This window comes from Quercus suber, unplaced genomic scaffold, assembly GCF_002906115.3.
Source record: "Quercus suber isolate HL8 unplaced genomic scaffold, Cork oak 2.0 scaffold_285, whole genome shotgun sequence".
NCBI lineage: Eukaryota > Viridiplantae > Streptophyta > Magnoliopsida > Fagales > Fagaceae > Quercus > Quercus suber.
The window spans coordinates 374017-394324 of record NW_027069741.1 but is presented as its reverse complement, the minus strand read 5'-3'; the positions used below and the strand labels follow the sequence as shown (position 1 = coordinate 394324).

The window sequence follows — 20308 nt, the reverse complement described above, 5'->3', positions numbered from 1 at the left end:
TATGACTTGCTTAAAAACGGAGTTATGGCATGTTTGGATGTTTAAAAAAGGAGGGAGAGTAGAGTAGAGGGAGGGAGAGTAATGCAATTACCTTGTTTGGAAGTTTTTTAAAGAATGGGGGGGAGTGGTTTGGAGGAGTTTGAAGGGGTTTGGACTCCCTCTAGCCCCCCAATTTTAATTCCCCAAAATTGGAGAGATTTGGAGGGAGAGTATATTACATAAACTATTGACCAAGTAAATTACCTAATTTACCCTTATTATATTAACAAAATTACACAAGGGGAAGGGCTAGTTACTCCTTTCCCCCTTACTAATTTTAAAAACATCCAAATAAGGTGGAGGTGAATCATTCTCCTCTACTCTCCTCCCCACTACTCCCCTTCCCTCTACTCCCCTCTACTCTCCTCCCTCTCTAAACTTCCAAACAAGCCATTAATATCAATATAGTTTCATGAATTTTGCATAAAACGTAATATAAAATTTATTAAAATATAGCATTTCATCAACTTCATTCTAGAAACATGTTTCATAAATCATAAGCTTTACAGTTTGTGCATCTTTGAAGCAATAAAACTATGGGAATTGGAATTTGGAACCAAAAACCTTTTGGCCGAAGTTCATTCTGTAGAGCATCTTTTTACTCTTATAAGCATGCTTGATGTGTGCACTTTTTACTCTTATATGCATGATGTGTGCACTGATTGTGCATGAGCTAGCACTTATTGCATAAAACGTAATATAAAATTTATTAAAATATAGCATTTCATCAACTTCATTCTAGAAACATGTTTCATAAATCATAAGCTTTACAGTTTGTGCATCTTTGAAGCAATAAAACTATGGGAATTGGAATTTGGAACCAAAAACCTTTTGGCCGAAGTTCATTCTGTAGAGCATCTTTTTACTCTTATAAGCATGCTTGATGTGTGCACTTTTTACTCTTATATGCATGATGTGTGCACTGATTGTGCATGAGCTAGCACTTTAAGTTGTATAATGTAGTTGTACCTTGGTTATGTACATTATAGACCTAGTTTAAAAACACTCATATTACTATTTTCGTGTGTGTTCTAATCAGTATTACTCTTTACGCAAAAAAAAAAAAGAATGTTTATCTCACATTAATTGTATGTGTTTAGTATCCACTGTTTATAATCCTAATCTACAACTATAAAGGTTTGGTCATTTTGTAATTGTACTCTGATTATGTAATATATTATAAATCCAGTTTAAAAACACTAATATTACTATTTTTGTGTGTACTCTAATCAATATTATTGTATACTAAAAAAAAAAGGCTATTTAAAATTTTGGATTAGCCGTTTTTGCAAAGACTAGCTTGCAATGGGGTAAGCCCATTCAGCATATCAGGCTTATCCAGTAGAAAAAACTAGGCCCAACTCTGCAGAAATTCCAGCCTCAGCCCAGATCAAATCAAAGAATTGTCACGTAGCAGCTGGACACAAGTCAAGAGTACAAAAAGAAAATGAAATGAGCTAAGAGCTTTCTTTGGTCCTGTGATAGATAGAATGAGCAAAGGAGAAAATGAAATAGAATTTTTTTTTTTTTTTTTTAATAAAGAGTAATACTTATTAGAACGCATACGAAAATAGTAATATTAATATTTTAAGTCGGGTTTATAATTCATTACATAACTAGAGTACAATTACCCTTTACAACTATAACCATTATAATATACTAATATGTAACATATGCAAACGCATGAATTCATTTAAAATTAAACATAATTTTTACTATAAAAATATAAATAATTAGTTAAATTATTTTAAAGAAATAGCATGTAACATATGCATACATATAAATACATTTAAAATTAGACACAATTTTTATCGTAAAAATATAAATAATTAGTCTTTTTTTCTTTAAAAAGTAAACGTAATTAGTCACATTAAAATTCTTACCTAAAACTTATGATCATTTTTTTTTTCTAATTTTTAATAATATAGAACATGTGGTGATCTTTGTTATGTGTTGATTTTTATTGAGTATATATGATTGAATTTTTTTAAAAAAATTTTATAATTTATTAATATTAGATTTTTAGTATTTTGCACTTATTAACTCTAATTGATTCTTAGTATACGTAAATTTAAATATATGACGCAAAATTGGATTATAATTTCAAATTCTAATTGAACTTTCTCTAAGTTTTACCTATTAATATATAGATAGATATCAAGCATAACACACACACGAGCTCACACACACATAAATAAATAAATAATATATATAGACACACACACACACATTAAACAATCACTTGTGCACCTCAATTAAAGACATAACATTTAAATGAGCTCAATATACACTGCTTATCGGGTATTAAGGGCTATTAACTTAATCTAAGGTCCTAATGGTCACTAAAAAATGCGTAATAATTGCTATTAACTTAATCTAAGGTCCTAATGGTCACTAAAAAATGCGTAATAATTGCATTAAGTATGTCATTATATGTTTTATATATTTCATTAGGAACACTCAATGATAATCAAACAAATAGTTACAATAGCTTTTAAATGGGAGATTTGGACCTTAGATGTCATGAATATACTAAGAGGTGCTAACAATTAAACTACAAGACTCTTGGCAAAGATAGCTTGACATTGATTAATGACTCAAAGCCTCCACCAAATCAAGCTCATATATATATATATATATATATAAGTTTTAGTTTCTTATAAATATGTGTGTGTGTGTGTATATATATATATATCTATATATATAATAAGTAGATAGTGAGATTCTTTATAAAGGAAAAAAATAATATATATATATATATATAGAGAGAGAGAGAGAGAGAGAGAGAGAGAGAGAGAGAGACACACACACACACACACATTAAACAATCACTTGTGCACCTCAATTAAAGACATAACATTTAAATGAGCTCAATATACACTGCTTATTGGATATTAAGGGCTATTAACTTAATCTAAGGTCCTAATGGTCACTAAAAAATGCGTAATAATTGCATTAAGTATGTCATTATATGTTTTATATATTTCATTAGGAGCACTCAATGATAATCAAACAAATAGTTACAATAGCTTTTAAATGGGGGATTTGGACCTTAGATGTCATGAATATACTAAGAGGTGCTAACAATTAAACTACAAGACACTTGGCAAAGATAGCTTGACTTTGATTAATGACTCAAAGCCTCCACCAAATCAAGCTCATATATATATATATATATATATATTTAAGTTTTAGTTTCTTATAAATATGTGTGTGTGTGTGTGTGTGTATATATATAATAAGTAGATAGTGAGATTCTTTATAAAGGAAAAAAAAAAAAAGTAGATATTGAGATTAGGGGAGGTAAGATTTGATATTGATATCACTTCCAATACATGACTATTGCTAAAAATAAAATAAAAAATAAATCTAATTTAAAAATTCAAGAGCCTTTGTTTAGAACTTCTTAATGTTTTCAATGGAGAAATGGAAAAAAATCACCCTCCAACTTTAACTATGAAATTATTATTATATAAAAAAAAAAAAACCTTTAAAAATAGTATGCAACCTGAAAAGAGCAATTACTTCAATAACAATATAAAATCTAATCGGATTAGGGAGCATCTGATTTATGGAATACTTATTTTAACTTCTTCTTTTTTGGGGGTAATTTAGCTTTTTATTTATAGAAACAAAACACAAATTACAAAGGAAAAACCCATAATAAACAAGCAAAGGGAAACCTCCCTGCTATAGCAACCAAAAACAAAACTAACCATAAAACCAAAGCAAGCCCAAACAAATGGCAAAGCAAAACACACTAACTATTGCACTAACAACTAAGCAAAATATCTATAAGGCATCCGAACCAATACCTTTAGCACAATAGCACATAAACTAGCACTTTGGCAAAACAAAGCAGCACAAGATTTCAATGATCAAATTAAAATACTACTTGGATCAATCCCCCAATTACAACAAATGGTAGCATTTAAAACTGACTTCTTAAACTTGGTTTTAAACCCCAACCTAGCTTTGACATCCTTAATGATGCTTCTCTTTAGTTGTTCTTTCATCCAAATTCTTTCTTCATGAACTATGGAATATCTTTGTAGCCAAATATGGTAGACTGTTGCCCACCAAGCAAGTTTACAAGCTATTACTCTTAGCCCTTTTCCTTTAAACTCTCTAGCCCCCCAAGCAATCAAGTCCTCCCACACAAATTGAGCATTTGAAACTAGACACAACTTCATCATGTCATCCCAAATTCATCTAGTGAAAGAACATTCAAAGAAGATATGATCTCTACTTTCAAGGCAATTTCTACACACACACACACACACAAGCTATCACCTAAGTACCCTACTTGGCCATTCTATCTCACGTGGATAGCTTGTTGATTACAACTAACCAACCAATAAACGAATGCTTTGGGATAGTTAAATGGAACTAAAGCAGCTTCCACCACTCAACTTCACTAGATTTATCTCTAATCTTAGCATATGTTGCAGCACAAGAAAACTTCCTAGATTTGGTAACTTGCCAAAGGGCTTTATCCTCATCTTTAAGCTCAACAAGGAATAGTTGACACTAAATAGTTACAAGGGCATCAGATCTAGCAAGCCTTCAAATCGATGTCTTATCTTTCAGCACATAATCCACTTTAGCTTCAAGATTACTTGCAATATCATAAATGACCCGAGAACCAAATCTTTGGACCAATACCCCAGCAGGATGCCAAAGGTCATGCCAAAGAAATATAGTTTTCCCATCCCCCACCTCAAACCTAATAAACTTCCTTGCTTCATCCCTTAATTTAAGAATTGCTCCACAACTCTAGGTACATTCTTGTGGAATTTTACCTTCCAAAAACACTTACCTCTGAGAAGATTTGCATGAATAAAAGCCACCCAAAGAGATCCAACATTAGTAAACAAACTTCAAATGTGTTTCATTATAACAACTCTATTCCAACTAGCAGCTCTTTGCAATCCCAGCCCTCCCTCTCTTTTAGGTAAACAAACTTTTTCCCATGCTACTATAGTTTTTCCTTTGCCAGTACCTTGCTCTTGCCACAAGAAATGATTAAAATTCTGCTCTAGAGTCTTGATGACCTTCTTAGGGAGGATAAAGTTACTTGACCAAAATCATTAAATACTATATAGAACAGATTGAAGAAGTTGTAACTTGCCAGCAAAAGATAGTTTCCTTGATGACCATGATTTGATTCTGCCTTGAATTTTATCAATAAGTGGCTGACAGTCTTTCAACCTTAATCTACTAGAGATAAGAGGTAATCCTAAGTATCTATCTAGAAGAGTACCATCCTTAAATTGCAACACATCCTGAATTTGCCCTTTTACATCTTGAGGCACAACTGAGAAGAAAACTTCACTCTTACTTGGATAAGCTTAGTATCATTGTAGTATATATGCATGTGACTGTGTGCGTTGTTGTTGGTATTTTACTGACTAAACAGTAGTAGTACATGGGGTATTTTTATTAACTTTGATGTTATTTTTGCACCTCATGAATAGTTGAATACTATGGCTTGTCAAATAGTGAGCTTCGGCTTTGGCTAGTAATTTGCCTCTTTTTTTAATAATAATAATAAAAAAAAAAAATTTGGTGTAGACTCATCAACCCTACTATATGTGATAGTAAGATTAATATTATGTATACCATTTGGGTCTTGATGAGGCTATTGTTGTGCTTGCTGAAGTATTACTGCTCAAATCACTTAACTCCTACTAAGTATCATGTGGAGATATATGAGGACTTCTACCACCAAACTACACCCCTGCAGTGGTAGCAATTTGCATTTTTGTGCCAAAGTTTCTCTAACATTACCAAACGAAATATGGTTCCATTCCTTCAAATGCTCGCCACACCATTGAACCATCATCATAAGCTGTTACACAAGAAAACTAGAAAATTGTCCACCCTAAGCTATCTTCACAACACTATCACAATTCTCATCCTTAATCCACATTGCCTCAAAATGGAAATGACGTTTTTGATGATAGAAGCATAGTTTCTCATCATCAAAGCATAGGCACAAAGATTTATGATCCGAAGAAGAAAAATCTAAAATGTGAACTCTCATCGTTAGGACTTAGAAACTTTAAAATCCAATCAATAGTGGCAACACCCCGATCCAGTTGTTCCCAAAAATAAAGGACCATCAAAATAGTTGTTGCACCAAGTAAATTGGAAACCAATATAACTAAGATCCCTAAATCCACACCAATCCATGCTAGGAATGTAACCAAACACTTGAATATATTTTAATTTTACAAAAAATATTTTCTGTTGAAACAAACACAACCTTAATTCCATGTATATATAAATTGCAATTTAAGAATTTATTTGATTTTTTTAAGATTAAGTTTTCTTTTATTTAGCTTACTAGAAAGAGGCTTAATAATTAATATTGTATCAAGTTCACCATTAGATGTTTACATATTTTATTATGAAAACTTTATTTTAATTAAACAAACTATTTGACTTTGACCAATGATTCGAAAACTCCATCAAATCAAGCTAGTGTATATTTTGAAGTTTTCAGGTTTTTAATTTTATTTTTTATACAACTTTTAAAAACTTCATTGTATCAATGGGTGTATAATAGAAAAATGTATACAATTTATACATTTTAGGTTAAAAATGACCCATATAAGTGAGTGTATAATTGTATAAATTTTCAAGTTTGCTATAGTAGTAACTGAGTAATTTTACATTGACATTATTAATTTTATATTTAGTTTTTTTTTTTTAAATATCCCTAGGATGAATAAAAATAGTGGATAGTGGTTGTTATGTGTGAAGAAAGAGGAATTTTTTTTTTAATAAAATGTAAAATAGATAATCTAATATAGAATGTTTCGAAAAGTATGTATATAAAATAAAATAAAATAATTCTTATACTAAAATAGATATAATTTTTTTTCAAGAGTCGATACGAATGTTTTAAGTTTTGACATCATAATCACTTCCAATACAACTTTTAGTTATAAGAACAAATAAATTTAAAATGTTAAGAACATTGTAATTTGTAACTTAATTGTTTATTGAATTAAAAAAAAAAAAATTTAAAAAAAACAGGAAGCAAAGGGACAAATATGTGAGTAAGAATAAAATCCGACCGGATTAGGTAGCAGCGGAATAACAGGATACGTATTATTAAGTTGGATAAGTGACGTGTGTGTTTGTTTAGTTGTTACTAAAGTAGTATTTTAGTACAGTAGTTAGTAGTAGATGTAGATGGGTGGTGTTACTTTTTATATAAAAAGGCCAAAGACAGTAGTTTGAAACCCTTTCGATTTTCGTAGCTGCCGTCAGTTTCTAGTTTGGGGCCATCTGCTCAAATTATCCTTAAAATCTTCGACGGCGGCGGAGCACCACCACCACCGTGTGTTTCTTCAATCTTCCACCTCCATGATCTGACTCTCTCACTCTCACTCTCACTCTCGCAGGTATAACTATACTCTTCCCTCCACATCATCACCTTACCAAACTTTTCATTTCATGGATCCATTTCTGTATTAGGGTTTCTTCTAAGTTTTTGTCTTTTTTCTGTTTTCTATGGATTTGGGTGTGGATCGGGTTCAGGATTAAGCTAATTTGTAAAGGGTCTCTAAGTTTTTTCAATTCAGCTTTTTTTTGTTTTTTTTTGTTACTTCAATTACTACTTTTTGAGTGTGTTTTTTGTGTGATTGGATGAGTTCATTGAATTATGTAAATTTTTTGTCACGTTATATGTATAATTCCTTAATACTAGTAGAGAAGAGAAGAGAAGGAACCCAAGATCAGCAATTGTGCTTGCTGCTACTTAGATTCACTTTCTCTCTCTTCATCCTTTTAGGTTACTATTACACCCACCACCATTTTTCACCTACATTTCTTTCCATTTTCTGAGAAAGAAGAATTTTGGGAGAATATGATGGTCTTGCTCACAAGTTAGGCCTTGGTGTGCCCTCCACTGTCGCGGGTTCGAGTTTGGAAAGAGGGGTTGGGGGGGTGGGGGAGGGAGCAGGTGTCCTTTTTCATTTGATCTTTTTGTTGGGGTAAGCGTATGAAATTGCTTTCCTAGATCAATATTCTGATTTCCATTCTTTTTTTTTTTTTTTACTTAGGGTTAGCCTCATGTGTTACTGAGTACTTGATAGTTAATAACCATCCACCAAACGAGTTTCTAGCTATTTTGGGAGATCTAGCACTTGATATCTACATGGTTAGTGAGCTCTAGTGTAGTGGTTTCACTAGATATACAACTTGATGTGCCCTTGTTCAAATCTGTTAGCAGTTTTTTGTGGGGGGTTAGCAATCTGTTAGAAATTTTATGGAATGAATTGACTGTATTTTTTACCATCCACAAGAAGCTTCATGTCGCATTCAGATGAAATTATTGTGTGATTGGTCTGAGGTGGGCCTTGAATTTAGATGTTGCTTAGCCTTTTTTTGGTATTAGCTTATTGGCCAGCTGGCCTAGGTGCATCTTTTTAAAGCTTCATTTCTTTCTCAAGGTATTGATCTACCAAATTTCACTGTTATCTTCCTTCATTGTTTTAGTCAATAAATCAGGTATGTTGAGTAATTCACATGTACAAGAGATTTCACAATTACTTCAACCATGCAAATATTTCATCTGGTCCATGTACACCCTTGAGCACCCCTCAGACCACATTCTTGTTTATAAATGAATGTGTAGAGGTAGTATGGCCCTCTCATCAATCTTAATAAGAATTGATCAGACAATTATGTCCCTTTATGTTTAATTTAATCTTAGGCTCTATACATTCTGTTGCTGTAATTTTTCAACCATTAGCATGTAACTGCACTGATCTCGTATGAGATCAGATTGACAGTTGGCCATCTATCTAGACCCAGAAGGCTCCTGAACTTTCTACTTCCAAGAGGCTGCTCTACTTTAAATACATGCTGACTTATAGTATTTGTCTTTAAATTTTGATCTTCTTATAATTTTCAAGTTACCGATAGTCATCTATGTCCATTTATGTAGCCGTTTGATCAATTTAATCTGGATGCTAGTAACTTCTATGGCTCAGACTTTCTGATAGGGGATTTTCTTTGCTTTAAGGTTTCTGCATCTATTCGATTGAATGTAATTTGACACTATTCCTTTGTGTCTCCCTTTATTTTTAGTTAACTGCTTACTTCCAGATCCACTGCCATGGAAGATTCGGTTGCTACACTTATTGACTCTACAACCACAAAGATACAACAGCTCCAGAAAGCATTTGCTGAACTTGAAAGTCGCCGGGCCATTACCCTTAACCTGAAATGGAAAGAACTTGAAGAACATTTCCATGGGCTTGAGAAATCCCTGAAAAGGCGTTTTCATGAGTTAGAAGACCAGGAAAAGGAGTATGAGAGCAAAACACTTGAAGCCCGAGAATTGTTGGAGAAGCGGGAAGCAGCAGTTGTGGCCAAGGAACAAGCTTCACTGGAGAGGCTTCAAGAGAAGAGAGATGCTGCTATATTTGCCATTGCTAATGCCCGAGAGAAGCAACGGAAAGTATCATCCGAGGAGTCTGCTGTTGTCACTGATGAGGGCCAAGGTGGGGCACCTAGCATGGAAGAGAAACCGCCAGATGCCATGGCCGCTGAAAGTAACTTAGAAGACATAAAAGTTTCTTCTGAAAGTGGAGAGGCAGAGGTGAAGTCTTATCCTCAGCTGGTTACACTTTGTGAAGATATGGACTCAAAAGGGCTTCACACCTTTATATCGGACAACCGTAAGAATCTTGCTGCCATAAGGGAGGAAATTCCACTAGCACTAAAGGCTGCTGTTAACCCTGCTCTTTTGGTTTTGGACTCTCTGGAAGGGTTTTATCACTTGGAAGTGCCGAATCTGGATGGAAAGAAGGATTCTAACTTATTGGGTCTCCGTCGTACATGCATCATGTTGATGGAATGTCTAAGTGTTCTGCTAACAAGCCCAAATCTAGTTTCTGTTCCTGATTTCATTTCAGAAGATATTAAGAAGCAGGCAAAGGCAATTGCTGAAGAATGGAAACCTAAGTTGGATGTTCTTGACATGGATGCTAGCAATGGGAACTCATTAGAGGCTCATGCGTTTTTGCAACTTCTGGCTACTTTTGGTGTTGCCTCTGATTTTAATGAGGAAGAATTGTCTAGGCTAATACCAATGGTTTCACGACGTCGCCAAACAGCTGACCTGTGTCGTTCCCTTGGATTGGCTGCAAAAATGCCAGGTTTGTCTCATTTACTTATCCTTGGATGAAAAGTTGTTCTATGACGTCTAGCAGATTTTTGACTTTATTTAATTAAATATGCTGAGATCTATAGCTCACCTGTGAGTCTGCAATAAACACAATAAACCAAAAAAAAAAAAAAAAAAAACTCTCCTTTTGCCCATAGCGTTTTTCCTCTGTGTTGTCAGGGAAAATGCCAAGTCTTTCTTTTTATGCAAATTTTTATTCTGGATGAAACCCTTTTCTTAAGCCTGACAAATATGACTTTATTAAATGAAATTTACTGACCTTAAATCTAGTCTCCTTAACTGCCCAAAGAACTAAAAATCATTTGGTTTCCTAATGCTTATTAGCCTATGCTTTTTGTGTGTGTGTTTCCATGTACCAATCTGTACTCTGTTGTTTCTCAAACATTGTTCTGATACAATAAAAACAATAAAGTAACTAGTTATTTAAGGTCCAGGACTTAGAACCTTTGGCATTTTCTTTCATTAATGTCATATCATCTTATACAGTCAAAATGTCCAAATATGTGAATTTTTTTGGGACCACCACCATGTCTTAAATAGCATCATGTTCTGAATGATTTTTTCTTTTTCGATTTTGAACTAATTGGAAGTTGTATCATTAATATGCTCATTCTTCCATGATACAACTTCCAACATATAGGTTGATAGGGTTAATTGCTTTTACTTTGTCAACCAATTTTGTATCAGTTTTTTAATTTTTATTGTTAATTGTGTTTTTCCGGGGTTCTACAGGTGTAATTGAGGTTTTGGTAATTAGTGGAAGGCAAATTGATGCTGTTAACTTGGCTTTTGCATTTGAACTGACTGAGCAGTTCTCTCCTGTGCCTTTACTGAAATCCTACTTAAAGGAGGCTAGAAAAGCATCTTCACCTGTAAAAGCTGGAAACACATCTCCTACGGCCCAGGTATTTTCGTCACTCTACACTATACTAAACAAATTTATTCTGAAACTTCCGTTTTTATAATTCTAACTAGTGAGCTGACTCACTGATATGGATTCTGGTGCTAGCTCCTGCAGAACGGTTATTAAACTGAATAAAAGATGTATAGCTGACTTATGCATTATATTATAATTGGGTAGAAATAGTTGTATGGTATAAAATTGTTCAAGATTTATGAGAGACACACTGATGCACTACCACATTTAAGCATGTTTGAGGTGCTATCTGAACCAGACTGGTCTTGCTGGTTGGATTGGCTTTACAATACTTTCATGTGACTCAAGTGGTTGGATCAGTTGATTGCTAGATGTGTTCTTAAACATCAAATCTTATTCTGGCTTCCTTACTACTCAAAGACAAGCACCCAACATATTTTGGATCCCCATCACCACCTATTGAATCTGATTGTGTGCTGCTTTTTAACTTCAATAGCATTTTTGATTTCAGGCTCTATCTGGCTGATTTGGTGGTGAATTAGTGACCAACTCCCTGTATGGGTTTTAAAATTTGTGACAAGTTTAGTTATTTTATTTTTGTATGTTTTCACAACTTGATTTTACTTCATTAATTGAGGGTAAACTGGCTTAGCATCACTCTTAAAATTGCCAATGGGAATGAGGGCTTCAGTTCCAACATTGAGGGTAAACTTTCTTTCTTTCTGTGTCAGCAACTTCTTTGATTAGGCATGACTTTTTCAAAATTGAGAGTAAACCATACTGCTTTCCGTGTCAGCAACTTCTTTGGTCAGGCACATCACATTCCGTCTGGGTTATGCTTTAGCTAATACCAGGATTTCTTTCCCCTGGGCTGCCAAGTGTTTCTCAAACTGATTTACCATTTGTCCATGGTTCAACATTTGGCTGTTTGATTAGATGCCTGAACAGTGCTCTCTTTTAGTGCCTGTCTGTGCGTGTTTGTTGCATTTTTTTGTTGTTGTTAGGGATCCACAATCCACAGTATCATCCTGATGGACAATCTCATTAAAATGTGGGCTGTTGCTGATGTGCAATGGGGTTTGCCAATCTCTGAGTTTTCCTGCATGGTTGCGTTTTTACATGCCTAACAAATTTGCTCTTGTTTCAGAATGAGGTTAACGACCGAGAGCTGAGTGCCCTAAAGGCTGTGCTCAGGTGCATTGAAGAGCATAAACTTGAGGAGCAATATCCGGTGGACCCACTTCAAAAACGCGTCTTCCAGCTAGAAAAGGCTAAGGCAGATAAGAAGAGGGCAACTGAAGCTGCAAAGCCTCAACCAAAGAGACCCCGTGCTAACAGTGTAGGATTTGGGCCTCGTGTCACTAACGTTGCTACTGACAAGACTTTCTACCCCCGAGTCGCTGATAGGTATCCTCAGTACGTGTATGATAGACCCTATGTTTACCCTGGACCTGCTGACAACCATTGCCCACCCCTTATGGGTTCTGCTACTTACACCCTATCTCCTAGTCATGGCAACTACTTTGGAAATGGCTACCAGTACCAAGCCCCATATCTTCACTAGTTAGCAAAAATGGCAAAAAGTGACTATGATCCTATCGTTTTAACTGTTAGTCTTAACCCTGCAGCCCTTTGTATGTTGTACTGTATGAATGAATTTAGTATTTAAAAAAAAAAACCCCTAAAAAAAGTTAAAAAAAAATTGTCTTGTTGATTTCGTTTTTTAGTTGTACAAGATATTTCAGTTCTCTAATATATGCACAATGTTTTCATTTTGTAAATATTTATTATTGTGTCCCATTTCGTATTTGTTTATTTACCTTATCGTCTTTGACTTTGCTATCCATTCATTTGAGTACTGCCTTACGATTACGAGCTGAGAAATTAGAGAGATTAAACTATACTGAATAATGTGGGGGCAGACACCATGCCCCATATGCACGGGGGCTAGAGTTATTGATACTAAGAGCACCCACAGCAGTGGAGCTAAATTGCTATAATGCTAAAATTTAGCTCCACAAACACAAAAAACCTCATGCAGCAGTGGTGGTAAAGTTAAAATTTATAGATGAATTGCTACAGTGCACATCTAAAAATAGATGTGCACTGTAGCTGAAGCAAAAAATAAAATATTTTTTTTTATTCGGCCGGTTAAATAAAATAATAAAAATTCTCTCTCATATCTCATCTCTCTCAGTCACTCTCTCATCTCTCTCTCAGTCTCTCAGTCACTCTCTCATCTCTCTCTCTCAGTCACTCTCTCCGATCGCCTCACGCCGCCGATTGCCTCACGCCGCCGATCGCCTCACGCTGTCGATCGCCTCATCTCATCTCATCTCATCTCACGCCGCCGATCGCCTCAGCCACGCCGTCCCAGCCGCCGATCGCTCACCCCACGCCTTCCCAACCGCCGATCGCCTCAGCCATGCCGTCCCAGCCGCCGATCATCTCACCCTATGCCTTCCCAGCCGCCGATCGCCTCACCCCACGCCTTCCTAGCCGCCGTGGTTGTGGTTTTGGTTTTTGTTTTTGTTTGTTTGTTTTTTTTTATTTCTATGTTGTGTTGTGGTTGCCTGGTGGTTGTGGCCGGTAATGGTGGTGGTGGTTGTGGTTTTGTTTTTTTTTCTATGTTGTGTTGTGGTTGCCTGGTGGTTGTGGCCGGTAATGGTGGTGGTGGTGGTTGTGGCTGTGGCCAATGGCAGAGGAAGTTATGGGTGGTGCTGTGAATTTTATTTTTTGGAGTAGGATATATTATTTTATTGTAGAGGGTATATTATTTTAGTGTAGAGAATATATTATTTTATTGTGATGTTTATATTATTTTATTGTGTTAAAAGCTAAAATAGATCCACTGCTGTAGTATGTGTGTAGCTAAAATAGATAAAGTAACTTTTAGTGTTGCTAAATAGCTAAAATTATAGATCCACTGCTGTGGATGCTCTAAAGTGTGGACTGCATTCTGTATGACACTTTGTCAGAATCCTTAGGAAAAGTATATTCTTTCATATATTATAGTACTCTTACACCTCATGTCATGTGTTGAGATTTAAAAGAAGGGAGACAAAAATTCTTTAATCTAAAGCATCAATGAAGGGTTAGTTTGTTTATGGTATATCAGCTTACAGATTCATTGAAACAAAAGAAGTACGTAGGGAAAACCCCAAAAAGAAAAAACCTGAGAAGGGAAGGTACCAGCACAAGGAACCTCCCAGCTACAGCAAACAAATTACAAACCTATCTACAAAGCCAAAACAGGTAGCAAAGAGCACTTTGGAGACGCTCACCATGCTCAGATCAGAATGCTACTTGGATCAGTCCCTCCAATTACAACGAACGGAAGCATTTAAAATTGACCTTTTGAACTTTGTTTGAAACCCCAACCTAGCTTTGACATCCTTAATGATACTTCCCTTGAGTTGCTCTTCAGTCCAAACTTTATCTTCATGAACTATGACATTCCTTTGCAGCCAATTGTGGTAGATAGTTGCCCACCAAGCAAGTTTATAGGCTATGACTCTCAAACCCTTCCATTTTAACTCTCTAGCCCCCAAGGCCCAAGCAATCAAATCTTTCCACATAAACTGAGCATTTGAAACTAGACATTCTATCTCATATGGACAACTTCTTGTTTACTGCTAGCCAACTAATAAACAATGCTTTGGGATAGTTAGATGCAACCAAAGTAGTTGCCACCAAAGAATAGTTGTAGCATATGTTGTAGCATAAGAGAACTTTCCAGATATAGTAATTTGCCAAATGACTTTTATCTTCTTCCTTAAGCTTAACAAAGAATAATTGACCTTGAATAGTTACAAGAGCATAAATTTAGTAGGCTTCCAATTCCACGTCTTATCTTTCAACACAAAATCCACTTCAGCTACAAAGTTACTTGTAGCATCATATATGACATGAAAACCATATCTTTGAACCAAAACCCTAGCAGGGCACCAAAGGTCATCCTAAAGAAATATAGTTTTCCGATCCCCCCACCTTAAACTTACTAAAATTTCTTACTTCACCCCTCAATTTAAGAATTTCTCTCCAACCCCAGGTACATTCTTGTGGAATTTATAGTCCAAAAGCACTTTTCTTGAGTACATGCGTTAGATTTTCAAAAATTATTTTCCCTATCCACTTACAAATGATGTGGTAGCCAGAATCAAATGACCAACATAGCATCCATGCATGGCATATTCAAATTGTAATGGCATCTTACAAATGTTTTCATATGATAAATGAAAAAAAGGAAATGTAAAAGGAGAAGGGAAAAAAAAAGGGAGATGATAGTGCATTCATAAACGTGATTTGTGCCATTAATCATACAGTCATAGATGAAATAATTTAGTCCATGAAATAGATAGATAGAGTGCGTTACTGGCATTAGACTAATAAACCAACCCCCCCCCCCCCCCCCCCCCAAATATTTTCTGAGTGTTTGGCTGCATTATGAAAAATTTTCTAGAAAATATTTTCATGTGTTTGGTTGCATACTGAAAATGCTATTTTCCTACACTTTCTCACATTTTCTTACCCATTTTCTCAGTTCCCAAACAAATTTTATAATAGAAATTTCAACGTATAAACTTCAAAAAACAAAAATCACAACAACTCCATTCGATCAAATCCACATTCGGTCAAACTGAGAGAGCGAGGACGAGAGAGTGATCAAAAATGGATGGAAAGGGAGAGATCGGTCATGGGTGATGAGATCGGTCATGGGAAACGATGAGATCGAGTGGAGGCGAGATCTAGCGGCTAGATCGAGCGGCGCGGTGTGATCGGCGCGGTACTGCGATCGACGAGACCGGTGCGATCTGGTGCGTGCGATCATCGGACTAGAGCTTGGGGTTCGCAGGCGATGTCGAAGAGCGATCGGTCTGGGTGGATCGGTCTTCGGTGGGGTACGATCGGTTTGGGTGCGATCGGTCTCTCTCACCGTCGCGTGGAGGGGACGACGACGGCGGTCTGGGTGCGCGTCTGAGTCCTTTCTCTCTCTCTTTCTCCCTGTTGTGCGTCTGGTCTTTCTTTCTCTCTCTCTTTCTCTCTTTTCCGGAAGTGAATTGAAGGTAAAATAGAAACGGAATTGGTTTTCCGTAATCAGAAGGCTTATTTACGGTCAACGGAAATGATTTTCCATTTGACCCAATTTTCCTTGTGCACCTAAACAGCCTATTTTACGGAAAATGATTTCCGGAAACCATTTGAAGCCAAAACAAACACAGCCTACGTTAAATAATAAAGAACGACGTCATCTCTTTCTTGGATTGTTGAAAGTTGAGTCGGTGAACGAGTTTCATTAGGAATTTCGAATACCAAAGGAAACAATTGTTGGGTATTTATAAGTTTACGTTGCATTGAATAAATTTTACACTTTTTTTTTTTTTTTTAAATCTGCTTGAGATTACAGAGCAGATTTACGCTTCTTCTTCCTTCGAAACCCACTCTGATCTGTGTGTTTCAACTTCAACAACTACAACCCATGACTATTTTTGCTGATCTCCTGGGCTGTTTCAAGAAGAAGAAGGTGCAACATCATACCGACAATAACGTAGCACTAGAACAAGAACAACGTCAAAATATGTACGCTTTTTACAAACACATCGAGAAGCAGAATCAACTCAACACTAACTTCTTGAGTTTCCAACCTCATGTTACTGAGTACCTAAGAGACTCTATGGTTGATTGGTTGACGTCCCTCCATTTTTCTCTACGTCTTACGCAACCGACTCTGTTTCTCGCCGTCAATATTTTAGATCGTCTCCTCTCCGTTGAGCTTGTGTTGTCTAAACATGACTTGAAAATGGTGGCTATTGTTGCATTAGTCATTGCCTCTAAGTTTGAGGAGAGACAGTTTCCTTCTGCTCTTACCTTAATGGAGAATGGGGTCGGTGGTAATTACAGTCAACAACAGATTATTGCTATGGAAAAAATATTCTTCAAAAATTGGGGTGGAAGTTATTAGTTCCAACCATCCATTCCTTCTTGGTTGAAATTCTAGATTCTTGTGGGTATTTTGATCGAGAATTCAAGAATATGGTGATGGGTCCAATAAATTAGTAAGATCGTCCATCCTATAAGGACGATGAATAAGGACGATCTCATTACCGTCATAGTACGAAGGAGGCCGCCTGATCAACCCAACCAAGGACGGCCGTTACGAATAGCTGCAATAAACACCAATGTCGTTGAAGGTACGCCGGTCAACTTAACACCTGGCACAAGCGTTACGAACCCCATCAATAATGCTCCCATAATGACGGAGCCAACGGCTAGAAGGACACTGAAATAGCCTATATATACCCTTAAACAAGATCCAGAAGGGGCAAAAAAAATTACACCATTCTATCCTCCTTTTAGTTTTCTCTACTTTACACTGCTTGCTTAGCTTCTCTAACTTAATCATCGGAGGCGTTGTGGGTAGCACCCCACCGGTGACTCTTTCCCTTTTGTTGTATCCCAGGGCTGATACCAACGGATGACGATCATTATCTAGAAGAACATCTTGACTGACGATCTCAGCATCATCAGTTTGGCGCCGTCTGTGGGGAAACATCTTTGAACGATCAGTTCAGGGACGTTGTTCTATTATAACAAGATGGAGTCCAGCTCTAATCCAGATCCTGCTGCATTGGCCCAGCAAATCCAAGCACTTGCAGCCACGGTGGAAGAACTCACCAAGCAAAATCAAGAAATGAGACAGCGGTTGTAACAGAGAGATAGCCACACGGAGGTCAACAGGGATGAAGACGAAGACAGTCATAGGAGACGCGCCAGCACTCCTGACGAACCAAACTCAAGTTTCCTCAGGGAGATGAGGAAAGAGATGGACGAGTTACGAAACGCAATTAGGGGAAAGACGGATCTAGGAGTAGACAGGATCGTCAGGCAGTCTGACTCGCCCTTCACTGCCGCTGTCCATGAGTGCCCAGTGCCCTCAAGTTCCGCCTGCCCCAACTCGAACCCTTTGACGGGCTGAAGGATCTGTTGGATCATCTTAATACCTTCAAGACAACTTTGGGTCTTCAACAACCCCCTGATGAAATCCTATGTCGATCATTCCCCACTACCCTTAAAGGGGCAGCCCGGGAGTGGTTCGCCAAACTGCCTACGTCGACCATTGACAACTTCAAGCAACTAAGCAATTCTTTTATTCGTCACTTCGTTGGTGGACAGCGACCAAAAAGGACAGCTAATCACTTGCTCACAATCAAGCAAGGGGAAAAAGAAACTTTAAGGTCCTATGTGACGCGCTTTACACGAGGAATGGTAGAAGTGGACGAATCTGACGATAAGGTGCAACTCACGACCTTCAAAGCCGGGTTAAAATCCAGAGACTTCGTGGCTTCTCTGGCAAAAAACCCTCCCAAATCAATGGTAGAAGTGCTACTAAAAGCATAGAAGTACATGAACGCCGAGGATGCGCTAGCAGCCATAGACGGGATAGAAAAAACAAGGGAGAAGAAGAAAGAGAAAGAGAAAGAGAAAGAAGACGACAGAAGGGGGCAGAAAAGGGATCGGACAGACCGACGTAATGACGACGGGAATAGGCGAAGGGACGATAAAAACTCTCGACAAATGAAGTTCACACCTCTGATAATGCCAGTTGATCAGATTTTGGCTGAAATAAGGGACGAGCAGAGCCTTAGATGGCCGAGGCCACTCCAATCGCCACCTAGTGTACGCAACAAGAGAAAGTATTGCCGTTTTCACAAAGATCACGGGCACTACACGAAAGATTGTCAAGATCTGAAAGAGCAGATAGAAGAACTTATACAGAAAGGGAAACTTCAAAAATATGTGAAAAGGGAGGGAAGCCAGCAGATATGGTAAGAAAGAACAGCAAGGGGATATCCGAAGAAGCGAAGGCTAACCACCTCATCCACAGAATGCAAGGGGAGAAATAAAGACCATTGTGGGGGGACCGTCCATAGGAGGGTCGTCCAGGTCCTTCAGAAAATCGTATCAAAGGCAGGTAAATAGCGTTCACAGCTCACCTCCCTTCAAGCAGTGACGGACGAATCAGGAGATGTATTTCTCGGAGGAAGATGCCAGGGGGATCAAGCAGCCTCATGACGACCCACTGGTTATCACGATCATGATCAAAGGTTTCAACACAAGGAGAGTCTTGGTAGACAATGGGAGTTCAGCAGATATCATTTATCTATCTGCCTTTTAGCAACTGAAGATAGACCCAAACAGACTTCGACCCTTCGAATCACCTCTCGTCAGCTTCAGCGGGGATAAAGTGTACTCCCGGGGTATTGTGACGTTGACTGTAACCGCCGGTTCGTATCCCTTCCAGGTAACTAACAGGCATAATTTTTCGGTCGTGGATTCCCCTTCGTCTTACAATGTGATCATTGGACGACCTACGCTTAACCAGTGGAAAGCTGCTACTTCCACATATTGCCTGAAGGTAAAGTTTCTGACAGAACAGGGAGTTGGAGAAATAAGAGGGGATCAAGTCCTGGCAAGGGAGTGTTATCAGGCGGTCCTGGTGTCCAGAGAAAATCATACGTGGGTGATCGAGGATAAGTCCCCTAAGATCATGGAGAAGTTAGAAACAGTGAAATTGGTCGAAGAAGATCCATCGAAGACGGCTCAAATAGGGATGAATCTAAGCCCAAAAACGAAGGAATTAATCATTCACTTCTTGAAAAACAATCTCGATGTATTCGCATGGAGCCATGAAGATATGCCGGGAATTCATGCAGATATCATCGAGCACCGCCTGAATGTAGACCCAAAAAAGAAGCCCGTCTAGCAGAAGTGGAGGGTTTTTACTCCCAAAAGAAATAAGGCAGTGACGGACGAAGTGAACAAGTTACTCGCTACCAACTTCATTCGAGAAGTTTATTATCTGGAATGGTTGGCCAACGTCGTCATGGTCAAGAAGGCCAACGAAAAATGGAGGATGTGCGTGGATTTCACCGATCTAAACCGAGCCTGTCCAAAGGATAGCTTCCCCCTGCCCAGAATAGATCAGTTAGTTGACTTTATTGCCGGGCACAAGCTCCTGACGTTCATGGACGCATTTTCAGGATACAACCAGATACAGATGGCCGAGGAAGATCAAGAAAAAACTGCCTTTGTCATCAGCCAAGGGCTTTATTGCTACAAAGTCATGCCTTTTGGCTTGAAGAATGCAGGTGCCACGTACCAGAGGTTAGTGAATCAGATGTTCA

General features: G+C 37.4%; 2 protein-coding genes across 3 annotated transcripts; both read left to right on the top strand.

Annotated features, from left to right (window-relative positions):
* The first annotated feature begins 7276 nt into the window (after nucleotides 1-7276).
* LOC111986594 (FRIGIDA-like protein 3) lies at nucleotides 7277-12906 on the top strand. 2 transcript variants are annotated; one of them, XM_065781960.1, is made up of 4 exons: nucleotides 7277-7454; nucleotides 9163-10217; nucleotides 10979-11151; nucleotides 12271-12906. In XM_065781960.1, the coding sequence occupies exons 2-4, from the start codon at nucleotides 9173-9175 to the stop codon at nucleotides 12685-12687; spliced, it is 1635 nt and encodes a 544-aa protein (XP_065638032.1). In that variant the 5' UTR covers nucleotides 7277-7454; nucleotides 9163-9172; the 3' UTR covers nucleotides 12688-12906. The 2 variants fall into 2 exon arrangements, with proteins under 2 accessions (XP_065638032.1, XP_065638031.1); XM_065781959.1 differs by having other exon boundaries at nucleotides 9145-10217.
* Nucleotides 12907-16602: 3696 nt separating this feature from the next.
* LOC111998350 (cyclin-B1-2) lies at nucleotides 16603-17085 on the top strand. The gene has a single exon (XM_024030453.1). It carries the CDS (start codon nucleotides 16603-16605, stop codon nucleotides 17083-17085), a length of 483 nt encoding a protein of 160 aa, XP_023886221.1.
* The last annotated feature ends 3223 nt before the right edge of the window (nucleotides 17086-20308 follow it).

Bases quoted from the DNA above. Each gene is read 5' to 3' on its own strand.
- LOC111986594 (XM_065781960.1), top strand. From the start codon at position 9,173: ATGGAAGATTCGGTTGCTACACTTATTGACTCTACAACCACAAAGATA. The intron at 10,218-10,978 runs GTTTGTCTCATT...GGGGTTCTACAG, and splicing joins ATTGGCTGCAAAAATGCCAG to GTGTAATTGAGGTTTTGGTA. The intron at 11,152-12,270 runs GTATTTTCGTCA...CTCTTGTTTCAG, and splicing joins ACACATCTCCTACGGCCCAG to AATGAGGTTAACGACCGAGA.
- LOC111998350 (XM_024030453.1), top strand. From the start codon at position 16,603: ATGACTATTTTTGCTGATCTCCTGGGCTGTTTCAAGAAGAAGAAGGTG.